General features: G+C 43.4%; 1 protein-coding gene across 4 annotated transcripts in view; it reads right to left on the bottom strand.

The window, feature by feature from the left end:
• Positions 1-10,876: 10,876 nt before the first annotated feature.
• trappc10 (trafficking protein particle complex subunit 10) overlaps positions 10,877-16,416 on the bottom strand; it is a 47,264-nt gene continuing 41,724 nt past the window's right edge. For all 4 annotated transcript variants that reach the window (XM_061842461.1, XM_061842460.1, XM_061842462.1 and 1 more), the window contains 4 exons: positions 12,966-13,136; positions 12,697-12,877; positions 12,172-12,363; positions 10,877-11,547 (listed from right to left, as the gene is read on the bottom strand). In XM_061842461.1, the coding sequence (XP_061698445.1) occupies positions 11,303-11,547; positions 12,172-12,363; positions 12,697-12,877; positions 12,966-13,136 (789 nt within the window). In that variant the 3' untranslated portion in view covers positions 10,877-11,302. The remainder of the gene's footprint in view (positions 11,548-12,171; positions 12,364-12,696; positions 12,878-12,965; positions 13,137-16,416) is intronic.

Here is a 16,416-nt window from a genome sequence, read left to right as displayed (position 1 = left end):
GTACACGGGGAGAGAACATGGAGGCATGTGGTTCCACGGGTTTTGTCCTGGTACTCCACCAAACATGCAAACTTTACACAGGAAGGTCAGATCTGAGATTTGGGCACTGAAAATACTGTATTTGCTAACCGTGCTACCGTTTTTATGAATTTATTGTCATTTTTAAAATAATTTGGATAGAAATGACTGAACTGATTCACTGTAACAACTATAATTACGTCTATTTTTCTAGATTTGAATATTTAATTCCACATATTTAATTACATTTATTTTCTAATCAATTTTTTCATTATAATTATAAAAATAATACATATATACCTTGGACCATGATGTTCGCAGATGTTGTGATATGCAGTGAAAGCAGGGAGCATGGGGAGGAACAATTAGAAAGATGGAAGCATGCACTGGAAAGGAGAGGAATGAAGATTAGCCGAAGTAAAACAGAATATATGTGCGTGAATGAGAAAAGTGGAGGGGGAAGAGTGAGGCTACAGGGAGAAGAGATAGCGAGGGTGGATGACTTCAAATACTTGGGGTCAACAATCCAGAGCAATGGCGAGTGCGGTAAGGAAGTGAAGAAACGGGTCCAAGCAGGTTGGAACAGCTGGCGAAAGGTGTCTGGTGTGTTATGTGACAGAAGAGTCTCTGCTATGATGAAGGGCAAAGTTTACAAAACAGTGGTGAGGCCGGCCATGATGTACGGATTAGAGACGGTGGCACTGAAGAAACAACAGGAAGCAGAACTGGAGGTGGCGGACATGAAGATGTTGAGGTTCTCGCTCGGAGTGAGCAGGTTGGATAGGATTAGACGGGAGAGCCAAAGTTGAATGTTTTGGAGACAAGATTCGAGAGAGGAGACTTCGATGGTTTGGACATGTTCAGAGGCGAGAGAGTGAGTATATTGGTAGAAGGATGGTGAGCATGGAGTTGGACTCATTTGTTTCCATTAGTACCTCTGGGAAGGTAGCTCGTTCTTCCTTGGTGTTAGCCAAAATGCTGGCTCGTTGCATTGCTGGACATTGCTTGAACACTCGGGAGGATGGTTTTACCCTTCATAAGTTTGCAAGAGACCCGGTTCGGATTGCATGGGTGCAGAGGACGAGAGCTTCATGGGTTCCAAATGACAGGTAGGTGTGTATACAGCTACTAAAAAAAAATAATAGGTTGGGGCGGACCACGTAATCCGTCTCTCAAACGTAACAAAACATCCGCATACGAAATGTGTCGATGTGCGTGTCGGACAGCGTCGGGCTGATGCGTTGGTTCGCCAGCGAAGCGCACGGGCGGAGGATGCAGCCAATATGGCGACCACTTGGATGTCGTCGAATGATTCTTCTGCAACTTTGCGCATAGATGACGCGCTCTCCGCTCGCATTTATTTTTTCGTATAGACATTGAAGTGAATAATGTTATGTATTTTTCATTATAATATCTATTTTAGAAAGTTTATAGGGATGACACTTGGCCTTGAAATGCTAGTTATGAATCATACTACTACAAATGAGAATGAAATTATTTAAATCTGTTAAATACAATTGCTTTACAGAGATGTGAAACTCAGGCAAGTAAAAATGTGTGAAGAAGAGGATGGTGTCAAGTAAATGTACAAACTAAGGATGGAAATAAGATGGTGAAGAGTATCAAATGTAAAAAGGGAGGAAAAAAACTCCAGCCACTGAGCTGGTGAATGAAAAGAAGAAAGGAAAAAGAAAGGGGAAACATCTGCAGAGGAAACTTGTGATGAAGATGAATCCTGAACAATGCCGGTCAACAAGCGAGAAGAAACGACGACGCTTGCACGCCACCCACAGGAAACAGGAAGTAGGATTGAGCCCATGGTCTGCTCACATAGAAACCAGACGACCATCGTGATCGCACATCTGGAAGTTGAACTAGTTTCTGAAACAGAATCACTCCAGTGCAGCTCTCAAAAAAATCAAAACCACACCTAAACTGCAACTCTTTATGAACTGCGTCTGAAAGTAGACTGTGTGGACAACACATGAACTTGAACCTATTCTGAAACTGAAATACAACTACAACAATATGACAACCTGGACCAAATTCAAAAGTAAACCACGTGAATGTAAAGAAAACATGACAAACAGAATTAATTTTTATTCTATTAAAATTAAAAACACAGAATTTTCATATATTCACATGAATTCATTATTCAATTAAACTCCCAGTGGGGAAATGGAGTTTACACTATTCTTGATCACGCACAAACACAAGTAGCAGAATACCAGACTTTGGCTACAAGCTGGTCTTTGGTGATCTGACTTGGGATGCAAATGGGTGGGAGATTTTAGGAGTTTAGGAGAAATTTCCATATGAAAGCTAAAAGGGGAAACTGGAGCAGTTTCAAATTGGGAACTTCCTTTTGAATAAACTGAGAATTAAGAAGGAGTATAAAATATATTTCCTCAAGACTGGGATTGAAAAGGGATGGACATTTTCTGGTGAATTTCTGGAATGTTTCCAGTAAATAGCAGTTTAATTCATCAACATAGACAAAATGTTAGAAAATATTTTCCAGTTTAGGTTTGCAGGGAAATTTATTGCATATTTTCCACCCCTGTTGAATCACAGTCTTGACTAAAGACCCGAACGGCTGCATAGTTAAACATATTTGGATTTGTACTGGTAGATCTTAACGCAGTGGTTCATACTATCAGCAACCACCAGGTGGCCCTCCGGCAACAGGCCAATCCCACGTGGACTATTCAAACCTTGACTCACCAAGGACTGGCCTGCTCCTTGCGATGGGAACATCACAATCCTATGGGTGTCCCCCCAGTCGGCCACCAGCACGTTACCCTCATCATCGATACAGACGCCCCAAGGGCAGACCAGGATGGGGCCCATGGATGAGCACACCCCCAGAACTCGTACTGTAGTCCAGCCGGGCTCCAAGACTTTGATGCAGGGCACCCAACCGGTTTCTGTGCCTCGCTCTGATACAGCGACCATTCCCGAGCTCACGCATGCCGCCACTAAGTAAGGCCGGTGGAATCCGGTCACCACGGTACGCTCCAAGCGGGACCCAGTCTTATGATCCAGTTTCAGGGCAACAAGGGTACCCCTGCGGATATCCGCCACCAAGAACTCGTCCAGTCTTGTCACTGTCACGCCCCTGGGAGCTTCCAGTTCATTGTGACTTGGACCCGGAGCGGACCCTCCGAAGGTCTGGAGAAGTCGTCCGTGTCGGTTGAAGACCAGCAGGGTGCGCTCTGCTGCGCAACTAAGTACCACCAAGCCTTTGGTGTTAACTGCGATGTCAAAGAAATTCCTATATCGCCTGGCAAAACCATTTGAATTTGGTGAGGTGACCTGCTGGAGAATGTTCCCCCGAGGGTCTGTTACCTGGGCCAAGAGTTTACCATTAGTTCAGAATAAAACTATCACCCGAAAAAAATATTTACAGTAATAATACATTTCAAGACAAACAGACTAGGGTTGGATGGTTATGATAGTTCACAACAAACAACCAAAAAATAAAGCACACGAGAATGTTTTAAAGATTTTTGTAAATTAAATAAATGTAAAAATGAGAGTTTAACAATTAACTGAAACTACAGTGAAGAAAATAACTATTTGACATCCTGCAAGTTCTCCCACTTAGAAATCATGGAGGGGTCTGAAATTTTCATCGTATGTGTGTGTCCACTCTGGGAGAGATAATCTAAAAATAAAAATCCAGAAATCACAGTGTATAATCTTTTAATGATTTATTTGTGTGATACAGCTGCAAATAAGTATTTAAACACCTGAGAAAACCAATGTTAATATTTACAGTAGCCTTTGTTTGCAACTACAGAGGTCAAACGTTTCCTGGAGTTGTTCACCAGGTTTGTACACGCTGCAGGAGCGATTTTGGCCCCCTCCTCCAGACAGATCTTCTCTAGATCAGAGAGGTTTCTGGGCTGTCGCTGGGAAACACGGCGTTTCAGCTCCCTCCAAATATTTTCTATTGGGTTTAGGTCTGGAGACTGGCTAGGCCACGCCAGAACCTTAATATGCTTCTTACTCCTTGGTTTTCCTGGCTGTGTTCTTCAGGTCATTGTCATGTTGAAAGACCCAGCCACGATCCATCTTCAATGGTCTGACTGAGGGAAAGAGGTTGTTCCCCAAAATCACATAATACAGGGCAGCACTCATCCTCTCCTTAATATAGTGCAGTCGTCCTGTCCCATGTGCAAAAAAACACCCCCAAAGCATGATGCGACCCCCCCCCCCCATGCTTCACAGACCAAAAAGTTCCATTTTGGTCTCATCTGACCACAAAACTTTCTCCCATGACTCCTCTGTATCATCCAAATGGTCATTGGCAAACTTAAGATGGGCCTTGACATGTGCTGATTTAAGCAGGGGAACCTTCCGTGCCATGCATGATTTCAAACCATGATGTCTTAGTGTATTACTAACAGTCACTTTGGAAACGGTGGTCCCTGCTCTTTTCAGGTCATGGACCAAGTCCTGTCATGTAGTCCTGGGCTGATTCCTCACATTTCTAAGGATCATTGAGAGCCCACGAGGTGATATCTTGCATGGGGCTCCACTCTGATTGAGATTGACCATCATGTTTTGCTTCTTCCATTTCTAATGATTGCTCCAACAGTGGACCTTTTCTCACCAAGCTGCTTGGCAATTTCTCCGTAGCCCTTTCCAGTCGTGTGGAGTTGTAGAATTTTGTCTCTGGTGTCTTTGGACTGCTCTTTGGTTTTGACCATGTTCCACGTTTGAGTGTTACTGATTGTATGGCACAGGTGTCTTTATGCAGCTAACAACCTCACACAGGTGCATCTGATTCAGGATAATACATGGAGTGGAGGTGGACTTTTGAAGGTGGACTAAGAGGTCTTTGAGGCAAAGAATTTATGCTGATAGACAGGTGTTCAAATAATTATTTGCAGCTGTGTCACACAAATGAAGAAGAAGAAGTTTCTTTCGGCTTGTCCCGTGAGGGGTCGCCACAGCGAAACGCTCGTATTTGTTTGGCACAGTTTTTACGCCAGGACCTCCTCAAAAAAAATCATACATTGTGATTTCTGGATTTTTGTTTTTAGATTATCTCTCTCACAGTGGACATGCAACTACGATAAAAAATTCAGACCCCACCATGATTTCTAAGTGAGAGAACTTGCAATATAGCAGGGTGTTGAAATACTTATTTTCTTCACTGTAATACTACGCTAAAACCCCTGAATACAGTATTTAAACCTTGGCTTTCGCAAATTAGCCCAATTGTTTTTGTTTTGTTTTTTTTTCCCCAAGAACATATCATTCGATATGTACCGATAAAATACAGTGGTGCCTTGAGATAGAAATTAATTTATTTCTGTGTCCATGCTTTTAACTCAAAACACTTACCTGAAATCAGCTCTCCCTATTGTAATGAATGGAAATTACATGAATCCATTCCACCCAAAATAGCACTCTATAATATTGTACTTTATAAAAACACATAGGTGGCACGGTGGAACAGCTGTACAGCGTTGGCCTCACAGTTCTGAGGACCTGGGTTCAAACCCTGGTCCCACCTATGGACTTTGCATGTTCTCCCCGTGCCTGTGTGGGTTGTGTGTGGCGAGTACTAAAAGTAAAAGCAAAGTTATGCGTCTGTTTTACATACGCAACATGTAATTCTCTGCTTTATGCTTCATTTGACCATGAACTTTAACTGGGAGTGGCATTCAACAGCTAGAAATTGGTCTTCATTTTTTTATCATGTTTATGATTTGTTGAAATGCTGATTACTGTGAAATGAGTTCATTTGAGTTGACAACCATCGTAAACTGTTTGGATCACAAGTTTGTGCTTGCAAGTCAAAGCAGATATTGAGCCAAATGACAGGTCGTTTCTCAGGTCACTCGTATCTCAAGGTACCACTGTACTGGTGACATCTTGGAGCCAAGTCACTCTTGAAGCAACTTCTGGAACCTTGATTAGATAAAAGTAACTTTTTGCCATCCTGTGGCATCTATAGGCAACTGCAGTACAGAAAGGGGTCGTCAATTACTTGCTACTCGGGGTTGGGATCAGTCTTTATCTTCCACCAACAATTTATAACCATGGTACAAGCCCACATACCTGAACACGAGCATTCCCACAGTCTACGATGAAGACCTGACCCCGTGGCGTACAGTATAGACCAGATGGCAGGGTAAAGTCCGCCCGACCCGAGCCCTGCTTCCCAAACTGTCGGATCAGATGACTCTCTATTGGCTCTCCTTGCTCTTGAACCTCCATCAGGGCCAGTGGACCTCCTCCTCCACCTTGGCCTCTCCCTGGCTCATGCGAAGAGACATCCAAGATGGACATGGACACAGATCTGGCCACGACAGACTTAGCTGGGTGATTTGGATCTTGATATGACACCAGTTGCTTCCTGTCAGAAACCTCAAGATCCCCACAGGAAGGGGGCGAACCTGGTCTCACAAATTTTCTGCAATCCTTTGACCATGCTCCTATGTATTCTCTGCTCCCATGACTGACCACCGTGTAAGGCAAGTCCACCGCAGACTTGGACAAATGACAGTTGTTGCTCAATGAGTTTCTGTTGACTCCATACTCCTGAGAATGACTCACAACGAATGTGTAGTTAGAATTCAGGCTGTCGGCTGGTGACGGGGCTTGGCCTGAATCACAGACTGTTCCAAGAGAAAGTTCATCAGAGGATTGGCTGAGCGAGGTGAGGTCCAGGCAGCTGTAACTGGCTGAGAGCTCTTTCTGACTCCTTCTGGGAGACGACAGCAATCTTTTTCCAGGGTTCAGAAGACTACCACCTTGTGTTCCTTTTCCTGCAGCTCCTCTCTGGATTGGTTGACTCCCCTCAACTGCGGAAGACAAGTATACCTTGGGTAGTTTCTTCTGATTCTTGCTGCCCACAGACAATTCATCTTTTCTGCAATTCGGGCTGAGGATTGTTGGAACCTTCTCCAGACATGACACAGATTCAATCTTTTGGTCCTGGTGAGACTTCAATCTGGATGATTCAGGACTATGCAAAGAAGAGAGGCTTATTTTTTCAACAACCCTGCGTGGTGTGGTGGTCCAGCCTCGTTCTAGTGGGCTTCTGTCTTGTTCAGTAACTTTGCAACAGGTTTCTCTACATAAAATTTCCTGAGAATGGAGAGCACACACCTGCCCACGTGGGCCGCAACCTCCGGTATGCAGAGAAAAACTGTGATCCTGCACGCGGATGTCTCCGAAGATAACAGCGTTGGGTTGGGAGCTAGGCTTGAAGATGACTTTCTTCAAGGAAACTGAGACTTCCCAGGGTTGGAGGAACTCTGCAACCTCCTTGAGTAAGAGAGACTGGTTCGAGACACTTTGGTCCACCAGTGCCTGGTTAGCCACTTCCTGAATTCTCTGCTGAAGTAGGACCAGGTTCCCAAGCCTTTGGTCCAGCAGGGCCTGGCTGACTTGGGCCGCCGCCTCATTTTCCTTGTGGACCTGCTCCAGATGCTGTTGTGTGTCCCGCTGGTCCTGCTCCACTCGCTCCACCAAGCGGCGCTCTTCCTGGCGAACTCCGAGGATGGCGCGCTGCAGTCCCTGGAGCACCAAGTCCGCCTCGGTGACATGGCATTCCCGCAGATGACGTAGCTCTGCCTCTGCCTGAACCAGGTCATGATGTGCCTGTGCTGCCCAGCCCACAAGGGGCAAGGGTCTCTGGACGGATTTATCGGCCGGGTCGTTAGGCGAGGGACTTCTTGGGATCATAATGGATAATGATGTTGAGTTCCTAAAAACAACAAAGATCGAGGACACAAAGTTGAACACACAAATAGAATCTGTGGCGACTCGTTCGTCCATCTGTATCTTAACGTGCCACAAAAGTAAGATACCAGGGTGTAGCATTTTTTTTTTGTGGGGTATGTGCCCGGTATCCACACCTTTAGAATACAGAAATGTAAAAATATACCGGTTATCATACATACAGTATATATGCAGCCACAGCCATTTTACAGTATTTGTTTATTTTTAACTCTTTAGCATAATAGAGGACCACATGTCTGAGATTAATGCTATTTCAGATATGTTGTATGTCATGCATGTATGACATACCTGCCAAGAAAGTTACTTGAATTTGAAAATGGTAAATAATATGGGAGATGTCAAATTGAGGAGAAAGTCTGGACTAGAACTGTATCTCAATCTGAGCCATAACAATTCTGGTCTGGTCCTTCATTTCAAATGTCCTCATGTGTAATGTTTTTCAATTATTCATTGATCAGTGAGCCTGTTGGTTAGCAGCGCGGTTGCTGAGCTGCAAAGTGATACCAACATGGCATATTCACTTTCCGTGTCTGCATTTCAAAAAGCTGGAGGCAGAGTGTGGGTGGCTCGACGGACTTTGAAAAGCCAATTCCTCCACTCTGAACGCAACATTATTGGAGGCGAGCTATTAATTTATGCCAAAAAAAAAAAAAAAAGAAAATTCCATTTGAAAAAAAAAAGAATAAGAAAGAAACAGACTGAGGGGTTCCATTCTGGATTAAAAAATATATCAACATCAATTTGTGCATGCAACGCTTTCACATGACCTCAGAGATGCCCATGAGCGAGGCTGCTTCTACTTCTCATTATTTTTATTTTTTTTCAAAAACTGATTAAACACTGGGAAAACTAGAACACTCAAGCTCAAGGGACACATTTGTGTTTTTCTTTTAAAGAGAAAGCTAGAGGAAGGAAAAAAATGTACGTAGACTATTATTTAGATTATTTGCCAATATTCCAATTCCAATAAAATTTCAGACCAATTAAATGAAATTTGATAATTTCACACAGGTTGGAATCAGGGATTCAATAAAATACATTTGAAAAAGCTAAATATTTATATTAGATTTGTTTCATGTTACACCTTTTGATTTTTTAGAATAAATCCATTTTGAAATACGATGTTAAATATACACTTCTGTACATGTAAAATTACTATTAGATAATAACGGCCTGTACTATTATTACTACTATTTTTTATAACCAATAAATGAAGTTACCAGTATTGTGTATGTAAAAATGTACATTGTAGTAATGCGCTTTGTTTTGTTTAATTAACTCACCATTTTTTTCATAAAAAGTTAAATATTAAAAGTATGAATGTAAAATTATTTTATTTACAACTGCAACAACAGTAAATATTCTAATTCAAATGAATCAACAATAGAATAATCAATCGGATTTGAGAGTCATGTAAAAAAGTACACCCTTTTTGTTATATTTATCAATTACATGGTTAGTAAATGACAAATCTATTTCAATTAACCAATCTTGGGAGAGAAAAAAATATAAAGGGATGCAACAAAAGTGATGTCTTTGAATCCAAGATGTTAAAAAAAGAATTGAGGGCATTTATGGTACACTATTGATCAGTTGTGGATAAAAACTATCCAGTTGACCATTGTGTTACAACTCCATGGGGGTGGGGGGTGGGGTGGGGTGCTGAATCAGCAAAGGCATGAAAAAAAAAAAAAAAAAAAAGTTAAGTCTTACCTGAAGTCAGCTGCCTTTACTTCCTTGGCTGCCCTTCACTCCACTTAACTCCGCCTCTGCTGGTTGCCAGGAGCCGCTCAGGCTGCTGCTGCAAAAACATATGGTGCAGCACTTCCAAAACATTCTGCCACACTCTCAAGAAAAAGTATGTGAACTCCTTGGAATGAACCGGAATTCTGCATTAATTGCTCAGAAAATGTCATCTGATCTTTTTTCGACTTAACTTTTTTTGAAACTGAGCGCTACTTATTGGGTGCCAAATACCGTAATGCGAGAGCTGCCGTTTAGATAAACATCTGTGAAATAACAACTTTGCTTACATTACCTTCAACTAATCAGATATTTTTTGGACACAGTTTCTCATTCCATATCACTAGAAAGTGTTTTCAAACTTTGGACTTTTGCAAATGTAAAGGAGACACTGATCACGTTAACTATTTCTCACAAAAACATATTAAATATATAGGAAAGAAGGTGAAGCGGTGGAGCAACTGGTTAGACCACAGGTGTCAAACTCAAGGCCCGGGGGCAACATCCGGCCTGCCGCATGATTTTATGTGGCCCGCGGAGGCAAATCATCAACTTCCATGATTTTTTTGTTCAAATCTGTACCAAAATTTCAAATTGTATAAATGATAACGTTGAGATATTACAAGCATTTTTGTGTTACCAAACAATAGTTGGAAAAACCCATTACACTTGATTTCATGTGTAAATACGATGAGGCGGTGAAAGATATTTATAGTTTCACAGCTATAATGGCCCTTTGAGGTAAAGCGCAAGTACAATGTGGCCCACAACAAAAATGAGTTTGACACCCCTTGGTTAGAGTGTTGCCCTCATCATTCTGAGGACGGGCATTTTGTGAAAATAGGTCACAAATTGTTATTATTATTAGTGCTTGTTATTATGTAAGTTTCCCACAAACAGGTCACTTAGCCCTTCATATGATTGGTGTTCACGAAGTAGCCCTCAGACTCAAAAAAGTTGGTGACCCCTGGGTTAGAGCGTTGGCCTCACAGTTCTGAGGACCAGGGTTCCAATCCCAGCCCCGCCTCTGTGGAGTTTAGATGGTTTGGAGCTGCCCCCCCACCCCTTCACCCTCCCTCACAGCATCAGCTCCCAACCTTTTGCTTTATTTTCGCCTGTTATCAATTGATTGAGAGATCCAGTCAAGTTATTATTACTTCGAGGGACAATATTTGTACTGGAAATTAAGATTTCAAACCATGGGGAGGGACAAGTAAGAATTGTATTTTATTATATTTTAATGGGATTGTTGATTTTATTTAATTTCCAAATAATTTGGTTAAATACGCGAAAAAATGGTGTATAGTTCATTCCGAACTCATTACACACAACCATGGATGAAACACACCTATCAAGTAATTGAGAATTTTATTAATAATAATATGACTGTTAATCAAATAGGATTTTTTTTAAACATTTACAATATACACAAGCCTGTCTGTTTGCTGTAGGACAAACAATTAGCATAAGAACATCAACTCAATGTACGGTCTTCATCTTTCGGCCTGCTGAGGACTGCGAGGCAACACACACACACACACACACACACACACACACACACACACAAGTATGCACACACGCAGAGACACGTACACACACACACACACACACAACACACACACACACACACAGTGGTTCAGTCCATTTTGCTTATTTGTATGTATGTGTACTCTATTCATGTTCATACAATGTCTATTTCCTATGCAGTCACGTGATTGGCTAGTGGAGAGTTCATATCTGGGAAGTCAGGGAGCCACCAGGGAGTATCAGGGGGTGGTCACGTGGCATGGACCTCCATGATGTGGTCATCGGTAGCGGGCAGGACTAAAACTTGCTGGGCGTGGCTGTGGTTGAAGACCTGGCCGAGACTAAAGGGGTCCAGGCGGGGCAGGGCGACGCCTCTGTGTTGCTGTTCACCCAGCGATTGGATGCTGCTGCGACTCCGCAGGCTGACCGTGTCCGCTGCAGCATCATCTAAAGTCTTGTCCAGGAGAGAAAGGTTGTCGTTCTCCACCAGGCTGTCTGAGGACAACAAGACAAGGATAACGCTCAACAACAAACGGCTGAAATAAGAATTTAACGTCACCATTTCTCTCACTAAATGTACAGGGTTCCCTGACTACGTCGCGCTTCGGTTTTTGTGGCTTCAGTGCTCGCTGGGTTTTTTTTATTCACTTAAGTAGCCCAACCTAAATGAAAATGTTCCATATAAACACCTCAATCAGAATCAGACACTCATGCCAGAAGCCAGAGTGCATTTCCGGGCTCTGTTTAGCCTGACCCCAAAAAATCAGCACAAACGAGATTGTGAAAAATAGCGTCACACTCTACCGCAACAATTTAATCAGAAATAGTTCAGCCTTTGCACATTTTCAGCACCAACCCATTTTTGTCTGCATTTATTTATTTAATGTGTTTAAAAACAAAATATAAAAATGACTATTGGTTCTTTAAGCTTTTTTTTTTAGGATATAAATATTGGATTTTTAAGTAAAGCAGCAATATAAAGTTTTGAAATCTTTAGTTCCTCATTAAATGTTTACGAGTCATAAAGTCAACAGTTACGTAGGTTAGGTAGGTTCCACCCCCAGTGAGCGTGCTTGTATTGTTTGTGTATCTGAGGATGTGTGTGACTGTGTGACTGACCAGCGTCTGGCTGTATGGTGTTGGCGTTGTGAGGAAGATACTTCAGAAGTTTGATCTTGGGGAATGGAAGATGGCCAGCAAACAGTGGCATGACCTCGATATGGACTTTGTGTGTGGAATGGCTGGACAACGGGATTGACACCAGGCCAGAACTCTTTCCACACACTGCCCAGTTGCTGCTGCTGTCTGCCACTGCACACAAAATCACACATAAATACACACAAGCACAAATACAAAACAAATAAATAAATAGAAAGGGAAAAAAATACTTTGGTGAAAGTGTGAGGTTTTTTCTTTGCATTGTCCAAAAGAAAGATCACACGTGTGTTGAGCCTTCATATACAGTGCAGTGAAAAAGTAGCACATCAACACATCTTGTTTGATATATACATTAGTTTGATTTTCTTACACAAAGTGGGGAAACTATGCAAACAAAATACAGTATATTTTGGAGAAAAGAGCAAATACTTTTACACTGCACAATTTTTTTTTGCCACCCTCAGTACCTGAGCATCAATGTCATACCTTCATACATGAGCTTGCTGGTCCTGAGGCTGTCAGCATCTATTTTATTGTCTTCGGTCAGCTCGCCATCTGCGAGCTCGGACAGTCGTGTAATGAGCACCTCCAGACCACAGAGGGAGCCAGAGCGACAGTGCGTCTCACCCAGCGGAGGCCGGATGTCCGCTCGCAAGCTGTATAAGGTCTGAATAACAAACAAAAAAAACAAAAACGCATTGTATTCTTGGCAGATGCAGCGCACCCCTTGGAGAGAAGTGGCGTGTAGTGCTTACGGGCACTCTGTCCAAAAGGAAGTGGTAGTGGAAGAGCTTGAAGGCGGTGGCATTGTGGTGGCGCCCGCACGGAGAAAAGCTAGCGGAGAAGACGCACTGAAGACTGGATGGGAAATCCTCCTTGGAAGTCATCTCCCACAAGCAGTATACACTCTGCTTGCTGCACAACAACTACACACACACACACACACATACAAAAAAAAGTTTGGGGGATATTTTAAAGGTAAATCTTTGTTTTTGGATTTTTTGGCAAGAAACAGCTTGTAGCTTCTTGAGGAATCCTCCAAATTGCTACTTGTTGTGGAGTTGAGTGCACTTGCACTATAGAGTACTCATAATGCATAATGCTCCCTGCAAACCTGTGCTTACCTCCAGCTGGCACCTGTCAACCCTGACTCCGACTATCAGACCCTGCCAAGACTGAACCTAGTTCTCTGAGTACCTTTTTTTTTTTTCTTTTGCTTCAACCAAACCTTACTAAAATAAACACTTTCACCTGCTGCATGTTCTCTCATCTTTACATCTGGGTCCAACACGCAACCTGACCAGTGACATTGGTTTTGTCATAAGAGTGCCCAGAAATGGCCTCTCTCACAGCAAAAGTACTTGTGGTTGACCAAATTTTGTATCCCCTTTGTCCATATTTGTCTAAAATCCCCCCTTAATATAATTTGTTGCCTCCATGTAGAGGACTCACTTGTAGGAACACGTGTTATATTGACAGTGTTGGCTCGGGAGCGGAGAAGTAGCAGAGCTCTTCGCTAGTGACATAGAGAAGGAATTCGAATGGCCTGATTTCAGGCTTCTTGTCTCTCTCAGCTAGTTTTTCCATGTAATGGTAAAAGCAGAATTTTGCAGTTCAAACAGCATGTTCACTCAGAAAAAGTCAAGATTAAAATGTGACTGACATTTTGTCTTAAATGAGAAGTCCAGTGCTTTGCATGAACAGTGTATCCAATAGGTCATGTAATATGTACCCTATTTTGACAATATGATGCTACTGTTTTGAGAAGATTTTTGTCGGCAATTACGAATTTTCAAGTGCGTTTTCGCGAATCACATCATGTACGTGGGCATATGTGACGTGTACAATGCGTTCCAAACACTGGATTACATGGGAAACTATTATGCCCAGCGCTGATTTCTTGAATTTATCCTGATCTGATGAAGAAATAACAGTTGATTGGGAAGACAGAGGAATACTTCCATAGAGATTTGAACCTGTGTCTGTAATTTTGAATATTCGGATGGATCTTCGGGCGGAATGACGCTGAGTCTGACTACTCGGAGGTCTACACGCGACGTAAGTGCGTAAACAAATGCCCCCGGGGAGCTCTGGGCCGGCAGCCGCGGATGGTTCTTCGGACGGGAATGACGTGGCGTCTGACGACCGAGCTCTGGCAGCGGCCGTGAGCCGAGCTTTGGGGTGGCGGACGCCTTTAGCCTAGCTTCGGCGTCCGGGGCTAAAGGCCTCCCTGGACGTCGAATCTCGGCTCGTGGCCTGCCGCCAGAGCTCGTGGCCCGCCTTCAGTGGCGGCATCACGTCACATACGCCCACTTAGATCATGTGACTCACGAAAATGGCAGCGCCCCTGAAAATTAGCAATTGTCGATGAAAATCTCAAAACACTATTAAATGAGAGAGGATTTAACAACACATTGTCAAAATAGGGTACATATTACATGACCAATTGGTTACACTGTTAATGCAAGCACTGGATTTCCCCTTTAAAGGTGCCATATTTTACCAAAACCAGCCTTTTCTAGGATGTGGAATGTAATAGTGTATTGGCTTGGCTGCTTCCACACTAAGTGTTTTGCTCACACTTTAAACCTTGCATCCTAGGTGGGTTTAAAAGTAAACAGTATGGTAAGGCTGCTGGGAAGAGTATGGCGTGTTGTAACATTTTTTTCACCGCGAAATATTGCTGTGCATAAATTTACAGTATACAGTCTGCCCTAGCCCATTCACGATTCACCATTCACATCCCCTGCATATTTGTGGATTCTGGTCTCAAAGGCGAATCTGAGGAACCCAGCCAAGAATGTCTTTCAGCCGCGTGCGCGCAATTATGCGCCCTGGCTCGACGGGGTTCATCGAGTACTGCGGCGGCTATGAACATCCCCCTAAAAGCAGCACGGCTCAGCTCCATTATATGCCAGCACGGCGCCGAAAATCAGCCAGGCGTCGGGCTTTGCGGACGGGGGTCCACGAAGGCTGCGCGTCGGGCTCTGCGGACGGGGGCGGCTCTGAAGAACCGAGCCGAGAATGCTTCAGTCAGCCGCGTGCGTGCAGTAAAGCGCCCGGGCTCGATTGTGTTGTTCATTGCTACTGCAGCGTCTATGAACAACCCCCTAAAGCAACACCGCTCGGCTCCGTCATAAGCCACACCGGCCAGCTGCGATGAGCCGCGATGGTTCATCTCCGCCTCGAAAGTGGATCGGACGGGGGTGCGGTTTGGCCGTGATCGCATATCATCTGAATATGGCTCGAAACAATAGTTTAATATTGCCCCGGTAACTTCACTCGGGTGGGTGGTGTTCTCCTTTTCGAAAAGAGCATCCGTGTCAGAAGGGGCGCATTTGTCTCCCATAGTTAGGGTGCACAGCGTATTTTCATTGGCGAATGTCCAGGTGACGTCACGGACGGAGGATGCAGCCAATATGGCGACCACTTGGATATCGTAGAATGACACTTCTGCAACTTTGTGCATGGATGACATGCTCTTCGCTGACATTTATTTTTTCGTATAGACATTGAAGGGATTAATGTTATATGTATTTTTCATTACAATATCTATTTTAGAATGTTGATAGGGATGACACTTTGGCTTTAAGTTTGCCAATGAGCATTTGGATGATACAGAGGAGTCATGGGAGAAAGTTTTGTGGTCAGATGAGACAAAAATGGAACGTTTTGGTCATAATTCCACTAACTGTGTTTGGAGAAAGACGAATGATGAGTTCCATCCAAACAACACCATCCCTACTGTGAAGCATGGGGGTGGTAATATCATGTTGTTGGGGTGTTTTTCTGTACGTGGGACAGGACGACTGCACTTTATTAAGGAGAGGATGACCGTGGCAATGCATTGTGAGATTTTGGGGAACAACCTCTTTCCCTCAGTCAGAGCATTGAAGATGGGTCATGGCTGGGTCTTTCAACATTACAATCACCAGAAGCACACAGCCAGAAAACCCAAGGACTGGCTCTGTAAGAAGCATATCAAAGTTCTAGCGTGGTCGAGCCAGTCTGCAGACCTAAACCCAATAGAAAATCTTTGGAGGGAGCTGAAACGCCGTGTTTCTCAGCAACAGCCCAGAAACCTGTCTGATCTAGAGAAGACCTGTGTGGAGAAGTGGGCCAAAATCCCTCCTGCAGTGTGTGAAAACCTGGTGAACAACTACAGGAAATGTTTGACGTCTGTAATTGCAAACAAAGGCTACTGTA

The sequence above is a fragment of the Syngnathoides biaculeatus genome, chromosome 14, assembly GCF_019802595.1.
Source record: "Syngnathoides biaculeatus isolate LvHL_M chromosome 14, ASM1980259v1, whole genome shotgun sequence".
Taxonomy (NCBI): Eukaryota; Metazoa; Chordata; class Actinopteri; order Syngnathiformes; family Syngnathidae; genus Syngnathoides; species Syngnathoides biaculeatus.
This window is presented reverse-complemented; position numbering and strand designations above follow the sequence as displayed.